At 41.5% G+C, this 16,192-nt stretch overlaps 2 protein-coding genes across 2 annotated transcripts; both read left to right on the top strand.

Annotated features, from left to right (window-relative positions):
• The first annotated feature begins 223 nt into the window (after nt 1-223).
• Nucleotides 224-10,034, top strand: acot11b (acyl-CoA thioesterase 11b). Its single transcript, XM_040128153.1, has 16 exons — nt 224-401; nt 1,804-2,002; nt 3,167-3,236; nt 3,604-3,664; nt 3,756-3,857; nt 3,962-4,097; nt 4,201-4,354; nt 5,067-5,186; nt 5,361-5,499; nt 5,639-5,694; nt 6,497-6,563; nt 6,670-6,753; nt 7,133-7,266; nt 8,650-8,781; nt 8,987-9,113; nt 9,278-10,034. Exons 2-16 carry the CDS (start codon nt 1,813-1,815, stop codon nt 9,434-9,436), a joined length of 1,731 nt encoding a protein of 576 aa, XP_039984087.1. The 5' UTR covers nt 224-401; nt 1,804-1,812; the 3' UTR covers nt 9,437-10,034.
• Nucleotides 10,035-12,209: 2,175 nt separating this feature from the next.
• fpgt (fucose-1-phosphate guanylyltransferase) lies at nt 12,210-16,087 on the top strand. Its single transcript, XM_040128152.1, has 4 exons — nt 12,210-12,816; nt 12,962-13,129; nt 13,273-13,365; nt 14,409-16,087. Exons 1-4 carry the CDS (start codon nt 12,744-12,746, stop codon nt 15,809-15,811), a joined length of 1,737 nt encoding a protein of 578 aa, XP_039984086.1. The 5' UTR covers nt 12,210-12,743; the 3' UTR covers nt 15,812-16,087.
• Nucleotides 16,088-16,192: the final 105 nt, after the last annotated feature.

Raw genomic sequence — 16,192 nt, 5'->3', positions numbered from 1 at the left:
CCACACTCAAATATTGTTCCTCGTTGACTATAAAGAGCCCCTTTAATAGAAAACATCAGTGCGAGGTGACTCCAGTTCCACCTTAAAAATGTGGACGTAACTGTAACGACTACAGGCGATGGTCTCTCGCCCTCCCTCTCTCTCTCTCTCTCTCTCCCTCCCTCCCTCCCTCCAGCGGTGAAACTCTTCGGCGCAGCAGTGCTGCGTGTGCGTGTGTGTGTGTGTGTGTGTGTGTACTTGGAGTTGTTGTGTTGTTGAGGAACGGGTCAAATGAGAAGCGGCTCGGTCCGGCGGGTCGCTGGCGGCTCCTTCCCAGCCGGTGCTGATGTTTCGTAGCCCACGTTCACTGCCTCCTCTAGACTTGATCTCGACCTCACCTTCGGCATAAACCTTCAACTCGGGTAAGAGAGTTGATGTTGTTTGTTTTGAGTTTGAACGGAGCTGGCGTGTTCGCTCGTGACGATCCGTATTGTAGAATAAACGGCAGGCTTAAATGGCGCCATTGTCCGCCTGATATTTTCCCATTTTCTTCTGCAAGTTGCAGCAGAATTTCACGTTCAATGTTGCGGTATGTCTCATTTCTCTTGAAGTCAATTTAAAGGTCACTGCGGCGCCTGTCATCGACAACAGGGAAGGCAGGTGACCACTGGGCTGCACGCACGCCCCATTGGAGCAGAAGTTATGGTCAAACAGTTCAATCCCAGCAAATAGTTTCCATGAATACCTCGCTCAGCGGCATGCCTTAAAATAGTTTGTCTCAACAGCTCCAAAAAAGACAAGCCCCCGCCAGCAGTTTGTATGCAAAGTTGAATTATTCAAAGTTGAGGAGCTGTACCTTTTAAAATGCTGTAAGGTTTAAGTACATAAATAGGCATTTGAGTTTTTTTCCCGATCCTTGAGTTATGGGAGAAATGTTGAGCAACTCCTTAGACGACAAACCGAGTTGCAGATTATTTAAAGCGTCTTCTGATTGTGCAGTTTCAAGATTTGTGAACAAAATCTAAGGGGGGGGGTCGACATTACCAAGTAGCCGTCTTACGTTTTACAGTGGTGCTCCTGACTACACACTTCCTATTTTATGTTGCAGCCCTTTAACCACAAAATGGATTGTTTATGTCAGATGAAAATATCACTGAGTGAGTTTCACTCAGTATCTTTTTTTTGTCACAGCTGATGAAAATATTGGAACAAATGTGCTTTATTAAATGTTTTTTTTTTACTATGTATTTTAGGAGTAGCTCATGGTGGTAGAAGATAAAGAAAAAATGAAAAATATTGCAATGATTATCATAGCATTATCTTGATATTTTTACGTGGTTATACTTGTGGTTTTTATTGGAGTATCATACTCATCAGTTAAATGAATTTATCATTTTAGGAGACCACATCTTTTTTTATTTCTTTTTCTTTTTTTTTTAATTGAGTTATCTGGAGAACTTTTCTGAATTAAACCTGGAGCAGGTGTTTTTACCTCCAGACAGGTTTCAGATTTGAGGGAGTTGTGCAGATGACTCAACAAACTGAGACCTCTGTCTTTCTCATGGATTTTGACAGCAACGGGCAACAAGAATAACATATTTTAGTTGTTGTCTAATTTAAGTCTAGATAGTGTAGTAAAAGACTTTCCAGTCAGTTTAAAAGTAATGCAGGTTCCGATCATATCTTTTAAATTTGGATGATGTGGAAACCATTTTGTTTATATTTGGATCACAGATTGTAATTCATTACACGAGAGAAATAATTAAAGTGGCCAGTGTCTTGGTTCTGCTCTAACTCGTTTTCCTGCGTTCCCTCTCTGTGTAGATTTGAGTTATGACGTCGGAGGGGGAAGATGCCGACACGGCACCTGACCCCCTGCTCATTCAGGAGAGCGAGGAAGTGTACAGAAACCCCACTGAAGTGAAGATGAGTCAGATCGTGCTGCCCTGCCATGCCAACCACTGTGGGGAGCTGAGTGTCGGACAGCTGCTGAAGTGGATGGACTCCACCGCCTGTTTATCTGGTAGGAAAAGATCGGGAAAATCTCAAATTTTTACAATTTAAGCATTAAGGAAATGCTGTAGGAGAAGAAAACTTGCACAACAAATACTAATTAATTGAACACATAAACAAAACCTATATTATTACTTTTAAAGTCTCAGTAGTTTTCTTACATCAAAGCTTCACTGCGTGGAACTCATAATATCCTATCTGCTCAGCGGGGCAGCGTAAAGTCTTAAACATATTTATGCATCTGCAGCTCTGAACATGTGTCACTGTTGTGCCATTTACTACTAAAGAACTTTAGCAGGATGTAGTGGGCATAGAGTATAAATTAAATTCTGATCATTCAAAGAGTCCTTTTTGATTTTGTGTGATTTTTTTTTTTTTTTTTGTCATAGAAAATGCTGCACAGCCTCGTACCTTTCCTGTTCAATTAAGTTTACGCCATAGGAGTGATTGTACACACCATGTGTAATCGAGATTTTGATGCATCTTTCAGTCTTAACCCAGACAGTTTTGAACCTTTACTTATCCAGAGTGGGTGTATCCAGCTGGTGCAAGAACCAGAGCATCCTCACTTTGTTGACTTTCCATCCCCCAACACTGAAAATTGTGATGATTAAGCCAGGGAACCCACAGCCAGGACGTAAAATCCAGGTCACTTGAGTGGTGTGAAATTTCTATACTAAGCTTTTAGGTCGATAAAGACGGGTATGAGTGTGTGTGTCGAAACGTACACATTACAACACTTAAAATTATGCATTTGATGTTTTTTTGTTATATTTGTCAGGTTATTATAGTTGTTTACCTGTTTTAGTCTTGGACTTGAGCATGATTTGCACTTGTTTCAGACAGTGACTTTGTCTAGACCTTCTTTACAGGTGTTCTTTAAACATCCCTCATAATTTATGAAGTACTTTTTTACAATGTGAGAAGTAGTTGTGAGATTTTCTTTTTTTTGGTCAAAAGGCTGCTTGAGGTCAATAATTAATTTGAAAGCTCCACGTTTATACAGAATAAGTTTTAAATTTAAATTCCAAACAGGTCTGAAGTCTTTCTGGATGATAAATAATTTCTCTCTGCCTTTGTAGTTGCACATATTTAAGCCTTCAATATCCCTGACCTGCAGATGCTTTGTGGCTTTGTACTGCACTAAATGTTTGTCTAATCTTGCCTCTCCTAGCTGAAAGACATGCAGGTTGTTCCTGTATCACTGCCTCTGTGGACGACATCCATTTTGAACACACCATAGGGTAAGGTGTATCTCCAACTGAGAACTGGTTGCAGAGATAGAACAAATTGATTGCACTGACTCAGGGGAGGACAAACAGGGTCGTATGCACTTCTTGTACAAAGAAATGTTTACTTGTGTTCAGCTTTCACTGAAGCTTGAAGGTGCAAAACATTGATACTGATGTTAGCAAAACAAAAATGGATTCATTTGATCACTCATATTTCTCTTCAGCTACAGGCTGCAAAATGTGAACATTGATGACCAAATTTGTCTTGATGTTGACTTAATATTATGTCTCTTAGTAGAGAGGTTTCAGATTGTGTTCATAGTATTGTAAGTGCGCCATGTTGATGGTAAAGAGAAGAGTCTGTGTCTGTCTGTTCCAGGGTGGGAAAGGTGGTCAACATCATAGCAAATGTCAACAGAGCCTTCATGTCCAGTATGGAGGTTGGTGGATGTAGTTTTTGATTTCATGAGAGTGAACATTCATGTAACTTTTGGAAAAATGAAGTGAATGTGGTGATTCTTTTCTTTTCAGGTGGGCATATTGGTGACTTGTGAGGACCTTTACACGGACAGGCAGTGGAAGGTTTGCCATGCCTTCGCCACCTTTGTTGCTAGACGAACTGAAGCTGGAAAGGTAAGAGGCAAAAGCCGAAATATGGACACAAATGCATTTTTTCTAATGCTTGCTCAGCATCCCCTGGGTTTGTGTGTGTGTGTGATTGTGTTATGTGTACACAGGTACAGCTGAAGCAGGTGGTTCCTCGCACACAAATGGAGCAGATGGAGTACAGCCTGGCAGCAGAGAGGAGGAGGATGAGGCTCATCCATGCTGAGATCATTACAGATCTACTGAGCAGCAGCACAGCTCAACTGAGTACAGACTGTAGACACAAGGGTTTATAACACAAAACTTGGCCAGACGTCTGTACCATTTTAAAATCCGACTGATCAAAGCTCCTTGTTCTTGCTCTCTCCAGGGGAATGCCAGGAGTATCAGGACGCCGTGCCAGCCGAGCGGACACGAGTGGAGAGTGTTGAGCTGGTGTTACCTCCACATGCCAATCACCAAGTCAGCACCTTTGGTGGCCAGATCATGGCCTGGATGGAGAATGTGGCTACAATTGCAGCAAGGTATGTATCTAGTATTTACAACTGGAATCAAACTAGCTTTAAAGGAAGACTGATACCACTCTCGTGTTTGTACGCTAAATATGAAGCTACAGCCAGCAGCAGCTTATCGTAGCACAAACACGGGAAACCAGGGGGAGCAGCTAGCCCGGTAACAAAATCCACCTACCGACTCTTCTAAAGCCCACACTTTCCTGTACTCAACTGTTTAATAACAGTGTGTTGTGGTGTCACGGACTATTGTGTGGCCGGGTCCAGTGACTTCCTGTTGTCTTGGCTTCACTATGACATCGCCAGTAAACCAACTGAGACTCCAGGGAAGCCCCCCCCCCCCAATAAACCCAGAAATTGTCTTTTTGACACTTCAGTTTTTTGTATAGGTTGAACAAACAAGATAAAAAAAAGATAAGGACATGAGTGAGCCTTAGAGGTGCTGGAAGGCAGCTGTTGTTACCTTTTGGACAGAGCAAGGATAACTGTTTCCCCCTGCTTCTGGTCTTCATGCTAAAATAAGCTAACTGACTGCTGGGTGTAGCTTCATATTTACGGCACTGATAAGGGAGTGGTATAGATCTTCTCATCTAACTCTCAGCAAGAAAATGAGTGAGTGAGTTTCTTAAAGATAAAAAAAATATTAATTTTATTCCTAGTTCTCTAAGAAGCTACTTGTCACGAGGCCATACACTTTCCTCTTTTTTTCTCCATTTTGATCTAGTCGCTTGTGTAACGCACACCCAACCTTGAGGACCATAGACATGTTCCATTTTCGTGGCCCGTCTCACATTGGGGACCGACTTGTGCTGAAAGCCATAGTTAACAATGCCTTCAAGCACAGGTGAGTCTATAACTAATGATCAATTCTTATCATAATAACTCTCAACTCATCTAATAGACGTTTGCAATGGCGATCTATAACTTACACATGTACTGCGTGTGTTTTTATTGTACATCTGTGTGTATGCCTGTCTTTTTGTGAACCTATTTTCCCGGCATACATGGTGTGCTGTAGCATGGAGGTGGGAGTATGTGCTGAGGCCTACCAGGGTGGAGAACCTCTGCGCCACATAAATAGTGCTTTTATGACCTTTGAGGTGCTGGACGGTGACAGGAAACCACGCACACTGCCACGGATACGACCGGAGCCTGTGGTGAGTTTTTCTGATTGTCCTGTTGCTGCCTTAGAGAGACACTAGTGTATAATACAGTGTAGAGCGAAAATGTAAGAAGTTCACATAATGAGTTTCTTTGTGTTCTGACTTTTGTGTTATGTTCTCGCATGTTGCGCAGGATGGAAAAAGGCGTTATCAAGAAGCCATTGCAAGAAAGAAGATTCGGCTCGATAGGTTAGTATCTCCATTTAAACCATCACGTTTTATTCTCTGTAGAGCATAATGGATGTATCAGGTGGTTTACATTGGTTTATTGCAGACATCTGTAATGTTGTCAGTATAAAAAGGTGGCTCAAATGCAAAAAAATGTTTTTTGTCTCAGCTTTTTTTAAAAAATTCTCAGTTTATTTCAGCAGGAAAAGTATGGTGTGAGCCAATAGATAGTAAATCAAACTGATTCACGTCTATCATTGAGGAAATAGTCCCTCCAATAGCTGTGGCTACAACCATCTGGATAACTGCACACCTTCATATCTTACTCAAAATACTGTCAAACACAAATATATATATATATAAATATATATATATATAATTATTTATTTTTATTTATTTTTTAAGGAATCGTCAAAAAAACATTACAAAAGCAACAAATACATACGTAGGCAAAAAAGAAACTATTGTGGTATATGATCCAGTATAAAGCAATGGTAGTAATACAGAAACAGTGTCATCAGTGCTTAGTTTGTCCAGTGTCGTGCAATAGAATCAATTGTTTACACTACTCGGCAGCAGCACATGACTTGGCAGAGCAGCACATCACAGCTGAGAAGACTTTGGTGCAGAGTCTGTCAAGCATAATAAGTTCATTGTTCAACTGTTAAACACCCTGCCACCAGTATAATCTTTATATTCCCCCATTTGATAACCAAATGTGTGGGATCATATTGTAACTAGAATGAAAAGGTTGATATTGCTCAGGGTCTTTGTCTTTCTTTTTTCCTTTAATGTATATCATTCCTGCCCTTCATGTTTACAGGAAATATATTATCTCCTGCAAGCAAACTGAAGTCCCCTTGTCTGCACCCTGGGATCCAAGTAACCAGGTATTGTAATTTCTGGAAAACAGAGGCACACATGTGTAGTAAAGCTGTCCGGACATTGCCACTGTAGTCAGGCATATGAGTTCAGTCAGTCCTTTTGTTTTTTCAGATGTACCTGAGCTACAACAATGTAACAGCACTGAAACTAATGGATACCAGAAACAACTGGGTGTTAACCTCTGAGAAAAATAAGGTCAGTATTGTTTGTGTTACTGTCCAGGATATGGCTTGTTAAATAGTTACAGCTGTTGTGTTTCTGCCATGAATTCTGATCTGTATTATTTTGGACTGGTCACAGTGGCTGTGCTCAAAACACGCTCATGTAGCTTTAATTAAGTTGTGGAGTAATGCAGAAAAAGCCAGAAAACTTTGCCTAAAGCTGACAAGACCTGAAAACGGTCATTCTCAAAAGATGTACAGTTACCGCATTTATAATCTCTCATGCAGCCACCAACTAATGTGGCAGCTTTTGACTACTTCAAACTTCATGTGTGCACATTTAGTACCTGGAAAGAATCCTAGATGTAGACGATCGCCCCACCTCCTCTTTGTGGATGTGCTCTTTTCCTTAGGTCAGACTGTACACACTGGAGGAAAACCACATGCTGTGTTTCAAGGTGGAGATGCACGTCAGTGTTGCAGCTGAGAAGACATTCCACCTCCTGTCAGACCTCAGGAGGAGAAAAGAGTGGGACCGACATTATGAGTTAGTTAACATGTACACATTTGGCATTTTGCATCATCCGACGCAGAGCACTTTACAGTCGGCGCAACAGCAGAATGAGTTTCTAGGATAAGTCTGGTGTTTTTCTGTAATTATCTTACTACCACATAAAAAGACCAAAACCAACAGTATGCTTTTCTTTCCATACCGTCTTTCTTCCCTCCGCTGTGGCTTCAGCCCCAGGTCCATTTGTTTCTACTGAAGACGCAAATAGTTCAAAACAGCTCACAAATTTATCTTTTATTTTTTTTATTTTTTCAAAGGCTCAGTAATTTCCTAAAACTGCTGGGCGTTGTAGTTTTTAGCTAGCATAACTCAAACAAAAAGGAAAGGCAAATTTATTGTGCACTTAGTGAGGACTAGTTTCAGTGGTGGATTAATATACGTGTTTGTGCTTTTAGTGAATATTTAGGCGGCAGGATGATGTAGGTGGGATGGACTCAAAGTAAACTACAGTGCTCGTATCCATGGTAATAAAGTAACATGTGACCCTGTGAAACCATGTGGTTTATTGCTCATAATTTGTGGAGGTCTTTGGCACAGAGGAACAAGGATAAATTATTTTTTTGTTTTGGTCTTTTCAAAGGATTTGATGACAATATCGGAAATAAAGATCACCAGACTTGTACCTTCAGTTCCTCAGGTCAGGGCCTGTTTTTAGGCATAGGCCACCCAGGCAGTTATCTTGGGCGCCACAGGCTGGAGGGGTATCAAAGGGGAGGAAGAAATATTTTGTAAATGCTCCTGATCTACTTGTAAAAGTCTGTCACTGAAAAAATAGAATTGAAATAAATAATGTATCAGGACAGCCGTAAGTGAAAGTCTCATATTAATAACACCTGCTCCTCACTGCTAGTTCTATATATAAGTTCTATATCATATCCTGAATACAGTTAAAAGCAGGATAATACATAACAGGGACTATGGTGCATGTAAAGATACTAACTTTAGCATCAGATGATGCTGATGGCAGGACACTGAACAGCAGCTGAATAAAATTAAATTTGAAATAATAAAGTATTGAAAAAAATCAGACCCCGCAGGGGCACCAGCGGACGTCTCGCCTAGGTCACCAAACTGTCCAGAGACGGCCCTGCCTCAGTTGTATTATAACAGCAACCAACAAAAGGAACACAAGGGTAAAGTTAGACACAATGTTATTTCTGCATGAAATATAAATGGTTTGTATGTTGGGACACACTGAAAGTTCATACTGTAGTGCTGCAGCGGTTATGTGGACTGGACATTGCAAACAAAACTTAATTCAGTAACTTACCGTTTTACTTACTTGTCTTAAGTGATATTGATAGATAGGGTGAGATGTAAAGCTTATTGCTGATGCTAATTATTGTGTGTCAACTGCAGGGAGTGTGAGGTGATCCACCAGGCGGATGAGGATGACACCCTTTATCGTGTCGCTACACCCTCTGTCAGTAAGGGGAGCAAAGGCCAGGACTTTATCTTACTGGCATCTAGGAGGAAGCCATGTGACGCCAGGTGCTGTAATATACTACATACTAAACAGTTAGAGATGACCTTTCTCATGTCATTTCACATTTTGTCACTTCACTGCATTCCTCATTCTTGATTTCCCATTCAACCATATATATGACCTTTTTATGCAGCCAGTGTTATTGCATTACAGCCTCCCTCTTGCTCTTTGAGAAAATCTCATGATACTATCCTCTTTTGTCCCTCTCAGGGACCCATATCTGATCGCTCTGCGTTCTGTCACTTTGCCCACTCACCCTCCCACGGAGGACTACACCAGGGGAGAGGTGCTCTGCGCTGGCTTCACAATCTGGGAAGAGTCCAGTTCTGTCACCAAGGTTGGCCAAATGAGACGCTCACTCAGTTTAGCGTGCAAGCTCGCTATTAGCACATTACAGCACCGCATGTTATAGCTCAAAACAATCCAACTGAAACACCAGAGAAAAGTAATTGCAAGTTGTAAAGGTTTGCTGTACCACAACTGACCTGTGGTTTGTTTCAGATCACCTACTACAACCAGGCAACACCAGGTGTCCTCCCCTACATCTCCACAGACATCGCTGGCCTCTCGTCCAGCTTTTACAGCGCTTTTTCCGCCTGTAGCCAATTTCTGGAGGCCAACAGGGACAGCCTGGCTGCTCTGCCACCCTCTGCACTGTGACACAACAGTATTACCACAGTCTCCCTACAAGAGGAATGAATTCATAGTTTCTGTGGTTTTTTTGTTCTGTTTTTTTTTTTTTTTTTTTTCTTCAAAGAATTTGCTACTCTTTTTCCAGCAGGATTAATAGGTATGAAGCAAGCCTGCACAATGTTTCTGAATATCTCTTGGATTTTAATCCTCAAATTTTATTAGAGTTAATATATTATTGAAAACTTTATGTGCAATACTATTGTGTAGGTCAATGAATCATATTTTGGTACAAAGTTTTAATTATTTAATGCAATCTCACCAATCTATTCTATTTATTGGCATGTTCAGGCTTTGCACAAAGTAACACTAGGATAAAACTAGTCTAAGCTGATGAAGAAAATGTTTGAATCGGCTTCTTTTGTTTTATTTTCTACCTCCTTGAATAAAGTTTTTAAACCATTTGATTAAACCTTAGTAAAGATGTTAATTTAAGATGTATGTTTAGTGTATGATGATGCTGTTTTATTTTAAGGACAGCAATGTATAGTTTTAGAGCATTGTACTTGCACTGATTTGTGGACATTCAATGGCCAAGTATCGAAACAATAAACACATTAGACCAGTGGATTATGCTCATTTGTTTTGGTGTTCACCTCCCTCCCCCCTGCATTCCTACCATTCCTTAACCATTTTTATGAACAAAAAAGAAAGACAAACACAGTTTGCAGTTGGATCCCACTGTAACTTGTGATCTTACTGTTGCAATAGGTCCACAGGGCAAGCAAAGGAGTACGGTGGAGTCTTCAGTGGAGCAGTCAGGTCTAAGCCTCTTCTGGCTGCCTCTGGCTGGGGCTTATAGGAGCTGGTAGCTCTGCTTGCTTTCCAGGTATTGTGCTTGTTCCATGATCATCCTGTTATGCTCAAACTGCTTCCTGGAGAGCAAAACAAGGAGAGCGCAAAGTAACGTGATCTACATTTAAAAAAATTTAAAAAAAAAAGTATGTAGTCTTCAGTACAGTGTGAAATTTGAGGTAAAATAATGAAATACTGTCAGGCACATTGCAGCTAGTAAGCCTGTAAAATAAATCTATCCAAAGCATCTCTGGATGAGTGTTTTGTGTGGTTTGGCCCGCAGCTCTACAAGCCCGCTGCCAGTTAACGCAGCTCTGCAGGTCACTGAACAGCGTCTGATGTGTATTATTCTCACCTCAGCCAGTAAAGCAAGCTGCCACCTGAGGGCTGTCTTCAATGCCCACTCTCAAGCCATTCTCCTCCTCCTCATCCTCCTCCCTCTGCCTACAACCTGTAGGCTGGCATGTTGGGAGGCAGCCTTGTTGATGGAGCTTCAATTTCATGGGCCTCAACATGACTGGACATACAGTGTGGCTGGAGGTGGCAGAAATTTTTGACCTGAGTGCACTAGAATTGCACCATTACCAAAACCTGCAAGAGAGAGGTATTTAAGCAAAGCAGCTCAGGCCTGAAATACCTCAGGAAATAAGAAAATAAAGTAAAAATACTTACACCAAAGCAGTAGGCAATGGATGTTTAATGGCCAAAGAATTATCCCTGGAGAATCTGTTTGCACAAGTTTCTTTCATCAGTTTGTTTGTCTTTCATATCTCATTCTCATGCCTTGGAAAAACCACACTTAACTACAGGGACAAGTATAATGCATGATAGAAAAATTCATTTGCAATGTTTATGCACAATCACTGTAGAAGATCAGACTCTATAAGTTAAATATCTCATATGTTTACTACACTTCATTGATTCTTCTTCTCTTTTTCAGCTTTTTTTTTTGACTATTGTCTAGGAAGCTGGTTCTAAGCTGGATGAAACAGCTGGTTTCATTATTGTTTAATTAATGTATCATTTTACAATAAATTTTATTTGATTATCAAAAGTGTCACTGATTAAGTTTGATTTTTATTCCAATCTGACAGATCAAGAAAATATTTAGTGAAAGAGGGACAGAAATACATGCAAAATGCAAGTAAGCAGTGTTACTGAAGGCATGTCTCAGCCTCCCTGTTCGTACCACTGAGGGGTCAAAGTGTTTTTGGCAGCCAGTAACTCCCTGGATATTTCTGTATATCGTTGTCATGGAGATCTGGGAACTGTAGCACCTGCTTTTCCTAAAACACAGCACCAGGACTGTGGTTAATGTGAAATGCATTTTGGACCCGCGGAGGAGTTTAAATTCAGCCCTTAAAAATAATGACACTTGATGGGTTTTTAAAACAGATTCTCATATTTTTTTTAGAATTCATTATGTTTAAATTTGACTATTTTCAGGTCACAAAAGGAATAAAAATAATTTTTTAAATTATTGTTTGGTCAAAAATTACGGTTCATGCTTTACATCCAGGGCCCTACATATCCATGGCACTGTACCACTGCACAGGTGTTTTTTCAGGTATTGCGCCTGACTGAACCTCTTCTCAAGGCAGTGGGTGTGTTCATCCCATGCTGGAATGACAGTTCTCCGGTATGGAGGGGGATTTGTAATAGTCTGTAGACCATCACTTTGGAGGATTACATTTACAGAAAATATAAATGCACCATTAAATGAAGAAAGAAAATGAAAAAATAAAATACAAAAGTTTTACATAATTTTTGGTGGCTTTGGTTCTAATCTAAACATAGAAACATAGAACATAGAAAAACCAACAATGCAGACAAATGACTATGACATACAATAGAACTATACATCAGAGGTCTTCTAAAATAATGATAACAACTACATGCAGAAAATGACAAAAACAAAATACAGTAAAAGAATAAAAACAAATAAAATAAAAAATTCACTGTCAAAATGTAAATTTTTCTGTGGGTTGGAATAAAGCTTCTTGGCTGATTCATCACAAATATCGTATTCCTAACCCAAGTAAAGATTGGAATTATTTAAACCACTTCTTTATTTGTGAGACAAGTGATGGTAGCTTAGTTGTCTCAGTTAGTTTCTATAAAAATGAAAAAAAAAAAAAGGAAAAAAAAATCCACATTTCTTTACCCACAAGCAGATATTACTTAGGGCCATTCTGAAGCTTGGTTTAAGTTCTATATTTTGTTTATTTTTTTACTATTTTATTAAAAAGTATGATTTTTTTTTTTCTTGTGGCACGTAAAAAACTTGCACAGGGTACGGCCCTCACCACGTGCTGCGCTCACGCCCCGCCCACGCTCTAAAAGCACAACTGAGCACGTGACGGAACCCGGAAGTGTGTGTCCGTGTGTCATCGAGGTGGGAGTCTGGTGTTGACACAGTGTGACCGTGTGACTTTGTTTGACACTGTGGTCAGCATATTGAGTGGACACGGGAAGCGACATTATGAGCCAGGGGTGTGTCCGGGGGCTACGCGCTGCCACTAAAGAAAAGCTGAAAAAGTTTGACTCTCTGCGGGGTGAGTTTTACGTTTGGCTTTGACCGACTCTCCCTGGCGGACCAGTGTCAATATTCAGCCCACAGTCGTGCCCTCGTTTAACTCTCTGTGCGAGGTTGGCGTGTCATAAGTCGCTGCTTTCTCTCTTTGCTTGCCTCGCGTGAAGGCGGAGAGGTGCGGGGAGGCGAGTTTTGGGACGTGGTGGCTGTGACCGCTGGGGATGGGAGCCAGAGAGAGGCGTATGAGCTGCAGATCAGCGAGAAAGTGGGCAGAGGAGAGCTCCCGCTTGGGATTCACTACAAGGTCTTCTCGGATCCCCCCGGATCTAAAATAGGTGAGTGAGTCAGACAGCTCCCTCCAGTTCGGGCTCATTTTCACAGTCATCTGTGTGTGGCTGACAGGGATCAGCAAGGCCCTGCATCATCATCATTATTAATATTATTATGATTATGATTAAAATGACCTTGTGTTTTTAAGGGAACGGGGGCTCCACTCTGTACGCACTGCAGGAGCTGGATGACATCTACGGCAAGGATCTGGGCAGACTGCGAGTCATCCTGATCCATGCAGGTTAGAGATCTCAAGAGCCTCCTGTTGCTCATAGATATTTTAATACAGTCCACTTTTCGTTTTCCGTCAAAGCATGCTGGGATAAGCTCGATCTCTCGCCTTACACGAGACTGCAGAAGAAGGATGGACAGATAACTTATTATTGCGTGCTTATATGTTGTAAAAGCACTGCTCTGACAAATCAAGGTATTCAATCGCGTTAATGCAAAAATGGTATCAAAACTTTGCCAGAAAGTGGTGCTGATCATTGATTTGCAAAATTGTCCCCAGTTGCCTACTACACCTATAGATAGCTACTACAATATATAAACAGTATAGCAAAATCTCCGATGGTAGAAAAATGTATAACATCTCATAGTATATCTTGTCATATTGCCCACCCTTAGTTCTGTAAAATGAAAAAAAAAGAAAAGAAAAGAGATTGTAATGAAGCTATGTCTTGCCCTGCTGACTCCATTATTACCTATAAACTGCTGGAGCCACATCTGCCAAAGTCAGGCACTGGGCAGTATTACCCTCTGAATGAAAGCAAATATAGCTTCACATAATGTGGTGGTCTGATTTTTTTTTACCTTTGCCACTGCAATGGAGCGCAGGAATACTGTGGCGTCCGTTGTCGAGCTATTTATTTTCCATTTTTAAAAATGTTTAAAAAGCCCGGCAACACTGCAGACAGTAAAATAGATTCAAGAATCCCATGCCAGACTGTGAAAATAAATACTTTGCATTTAACACAAAATTCTTTAACCCACGAGGAGAACAAAACATGTGAGTAGTCAAAACCTCTACAGCATACGTCGAATTTTTACGTGATTATACCAGCTTGCAAATCATTCCGACGGCAGAGGTTAGGTGCTTCTAAACCAAATATGTAAAAGTGACTCCACTTAGTTCCTGATAGAAGATGAAAGTTTACTAAATCCTTTCCCTCGGGCAAGTTATTCCAAAGTTAAGGGGTTGATTGCAAATGCTCAGTCATTTAGATATAGCACCTACTGTACGTGATGATTCCCATTTTAACTTTTCTCCTCTTATTCTTCCAGGGGGGTTCAGTCAACGTTTGCCCAGTGCCAGCGCTCTGGGAAAGATCTTCACCGCCATGCCGCTGGGGGACCCCCTCTACCAGATGCTGGAGCTCAAACTGGCAATGTATGTGGATTTCCCATCTCATATGCAGCCTGGAGTACTGGTGACCTGTGCAGATGACATAGAGCTCTACAGTATTGCAGAGGATGAAAGCGTTAGGTTTGATAAACCCGGTTTTACAGCTCTAGCCCATCCCTCCCCACTGTCTATTGGAACCACCCACGGGGTGTTCGTGTTGGATTCATTTGAAAGTTCCGCTTACTCGGAAATGGGGAACGGTTCCTGTCTGCGCTTTCTGCACAAACCAAGCGTCAAGAAAATGCGTGACTGCGGTGCTGTTTGCAAGAGGCAGAGTGGATGCTTTTCTCTGTCTGATACGGAGTTTGTCTACACAGACAGCACCTATTACATCGCTTTCGAAACTATAAAGACTCTTCTTAATCTGCTGAAAGAGTTAGGGCCCTTGCACTGTGAGATAGACGCATACGGGGACTTTCTCCAAGCACTGGGACCCAAAGCTACAATAGAGTATACTAGCAACACTGCTAATGTCACCAAAGAGGAGAGGGGTCTGGTTGAAAACCGCCAAAAGATCTTCCATCTTCTACAAGGGACTCCCCTGAATGTCATTCTCCTCAATAACTCCAAATTTTATCACATTGGAACCACGTCAGAATACCTCTTTCACCTCACTGAGGACGTGGCGCTGAGGAGTGAGCTGGGCCTCCTGTCGTCTGCCTTCAGCGTACACGTGAATGAAAACTCCGGCTGCTGCGTTATGTGCAGCGTCCTTGATCCCAGCTGCTCTGTGGGGGCTGGATCGGTGGTGGAGTACTCCAGGCTTGGAGCAGGAGTATCTGTAGGTAAGGGCTCCATCGTCAGCAGCTGCTCGATCCGTCCGGGCCTCTCAGTGCCCGATGCGGTCTTCATGCATTCAGTGTGTGTGAACCACCAGGACCGGACCGGGTTTGTAACTGTCGCCTTTGGGATTTATGACGACCTGAAGCACAGTGTGGAAGCCCCCGCTTACATGGAAAGGCTAAAGCTTTTTGGGTTCAGCCTGGCAGAGTGTCTGTCCCACTGGGGGATGGAGAACGAAGTCCTGAGGTTCTCCGGTGACTTGCCCAGCTGTAGCTTGTGGAACGCTTGTCTGTTTCCCGTTTGCTCTGAACAACAATGCTCCTTCTCATTGTCTCTGGAGATGCTGCAGGCCGTCCTGAGTGGCTCCGTGTTCATTTTACCCAAAGACGCAAAGCTGATGTCTATGCAGGAGTGTTTACAGAGGAAGAACCTGGAGGAGATGTTGAAGTTCAGAATGGGACTACACAATGACATCACACAGGGACGACTGAACAGTTAAAGCTGCTGCGTTTGATTGAGATTTTGTGTTAAATTTTATGTTGTCAAATGTATATAAGTAAAAGATAAAATTGAGTTTAATTTTTGAAGTAGTTTATGATCATTGAGGGGCTAGTGAGTTTTGAACGAGGACTATGAGCTTTTGCCAGTATGAAGAACTGATATTGTCAAGGTTATTTTTGTTTGACGTGATTTATTGTGGTATAACATTTCGTAAAGCCGATCCATAATTTTTTGAAATTTTGTATGTTTGCTTTGTACTTGAAAATTTGATAAATTCTGATTCCCTATCTGATAGAATGTCTTTTGCTTTGTCCCCCATTCACATCACAGTGTCTTATCATTTACGTGGCACTTTGCTTGAAGTTTGTTTGTTTGGTTC

Source organism: Xiphias gladius, chromosome 6 (genome assembly GCF_016859285.1).
Source record: "Xiphias gladius isolate SHS-SW01 ecotype Sanya breed wild chromosome 6, ASM1685928v1, whole genome shotgun sequence".
In the NCBI taxonomy this organism is placed as follows: domain Eukaryota; kingdom Metazoa; phylum Chordata; class Actinopteri; order Istiophoriformes; family Xiphiidae; genus Xiphias; species Xiphias gladius.
Note: the sequence above shows the minus strand (reverse complement) of the source record. Positions and strands in the feature narration are given on the sequence as shown.

Excerpts from the sequence above, each read along its gene's own strand:
- acot11b (XM_040128153.1), top strand. The coding sequence starts at position 1,813 with ATGACGTCGGAGGGGGAAGATGCCGACACGGCACCTGACCCCCTGCTC. Across the intron at positions 5,500-5,638 it reads GGATACGACCGGAGCCTGTG|GATGGAAAAAGGCGTTATCA; the intron begins GTGAGTTTTTCT and ends CATGTTGCGCAG. Across the intron at positions 5,695-6,496 it reads AAGAAGATTCGGCTCGATAG|GAAATATATTATCTCCTGCA; the intron begins GTTAGTATCTCC and ends TCATGTTTACAG.
- fpgt (XM_040128152.1), top strand. The coding sequence starts at position 12,744 with ATGAGCCAGGGGTGTGTCCGGGGGCTACGCGCTGCCACTAAAGAAAAG. Across the intron at positions 12,817-12,961 it reads AAAGTTTGACTCTCTGCGGG|GCGGAGAGGTGCGGGGAGGC; the intron begins GTGAGTTTTACG and ends CCTCGCGTGAAG. Across the intron at positions 13,130-13,272 it reads TCCCCCCGGATCTAAAATAG|GGAACGGGGGCTCCACTCTG; the intron begins GTGAGTGAGTCA and ends TGTGTTTTTAAG.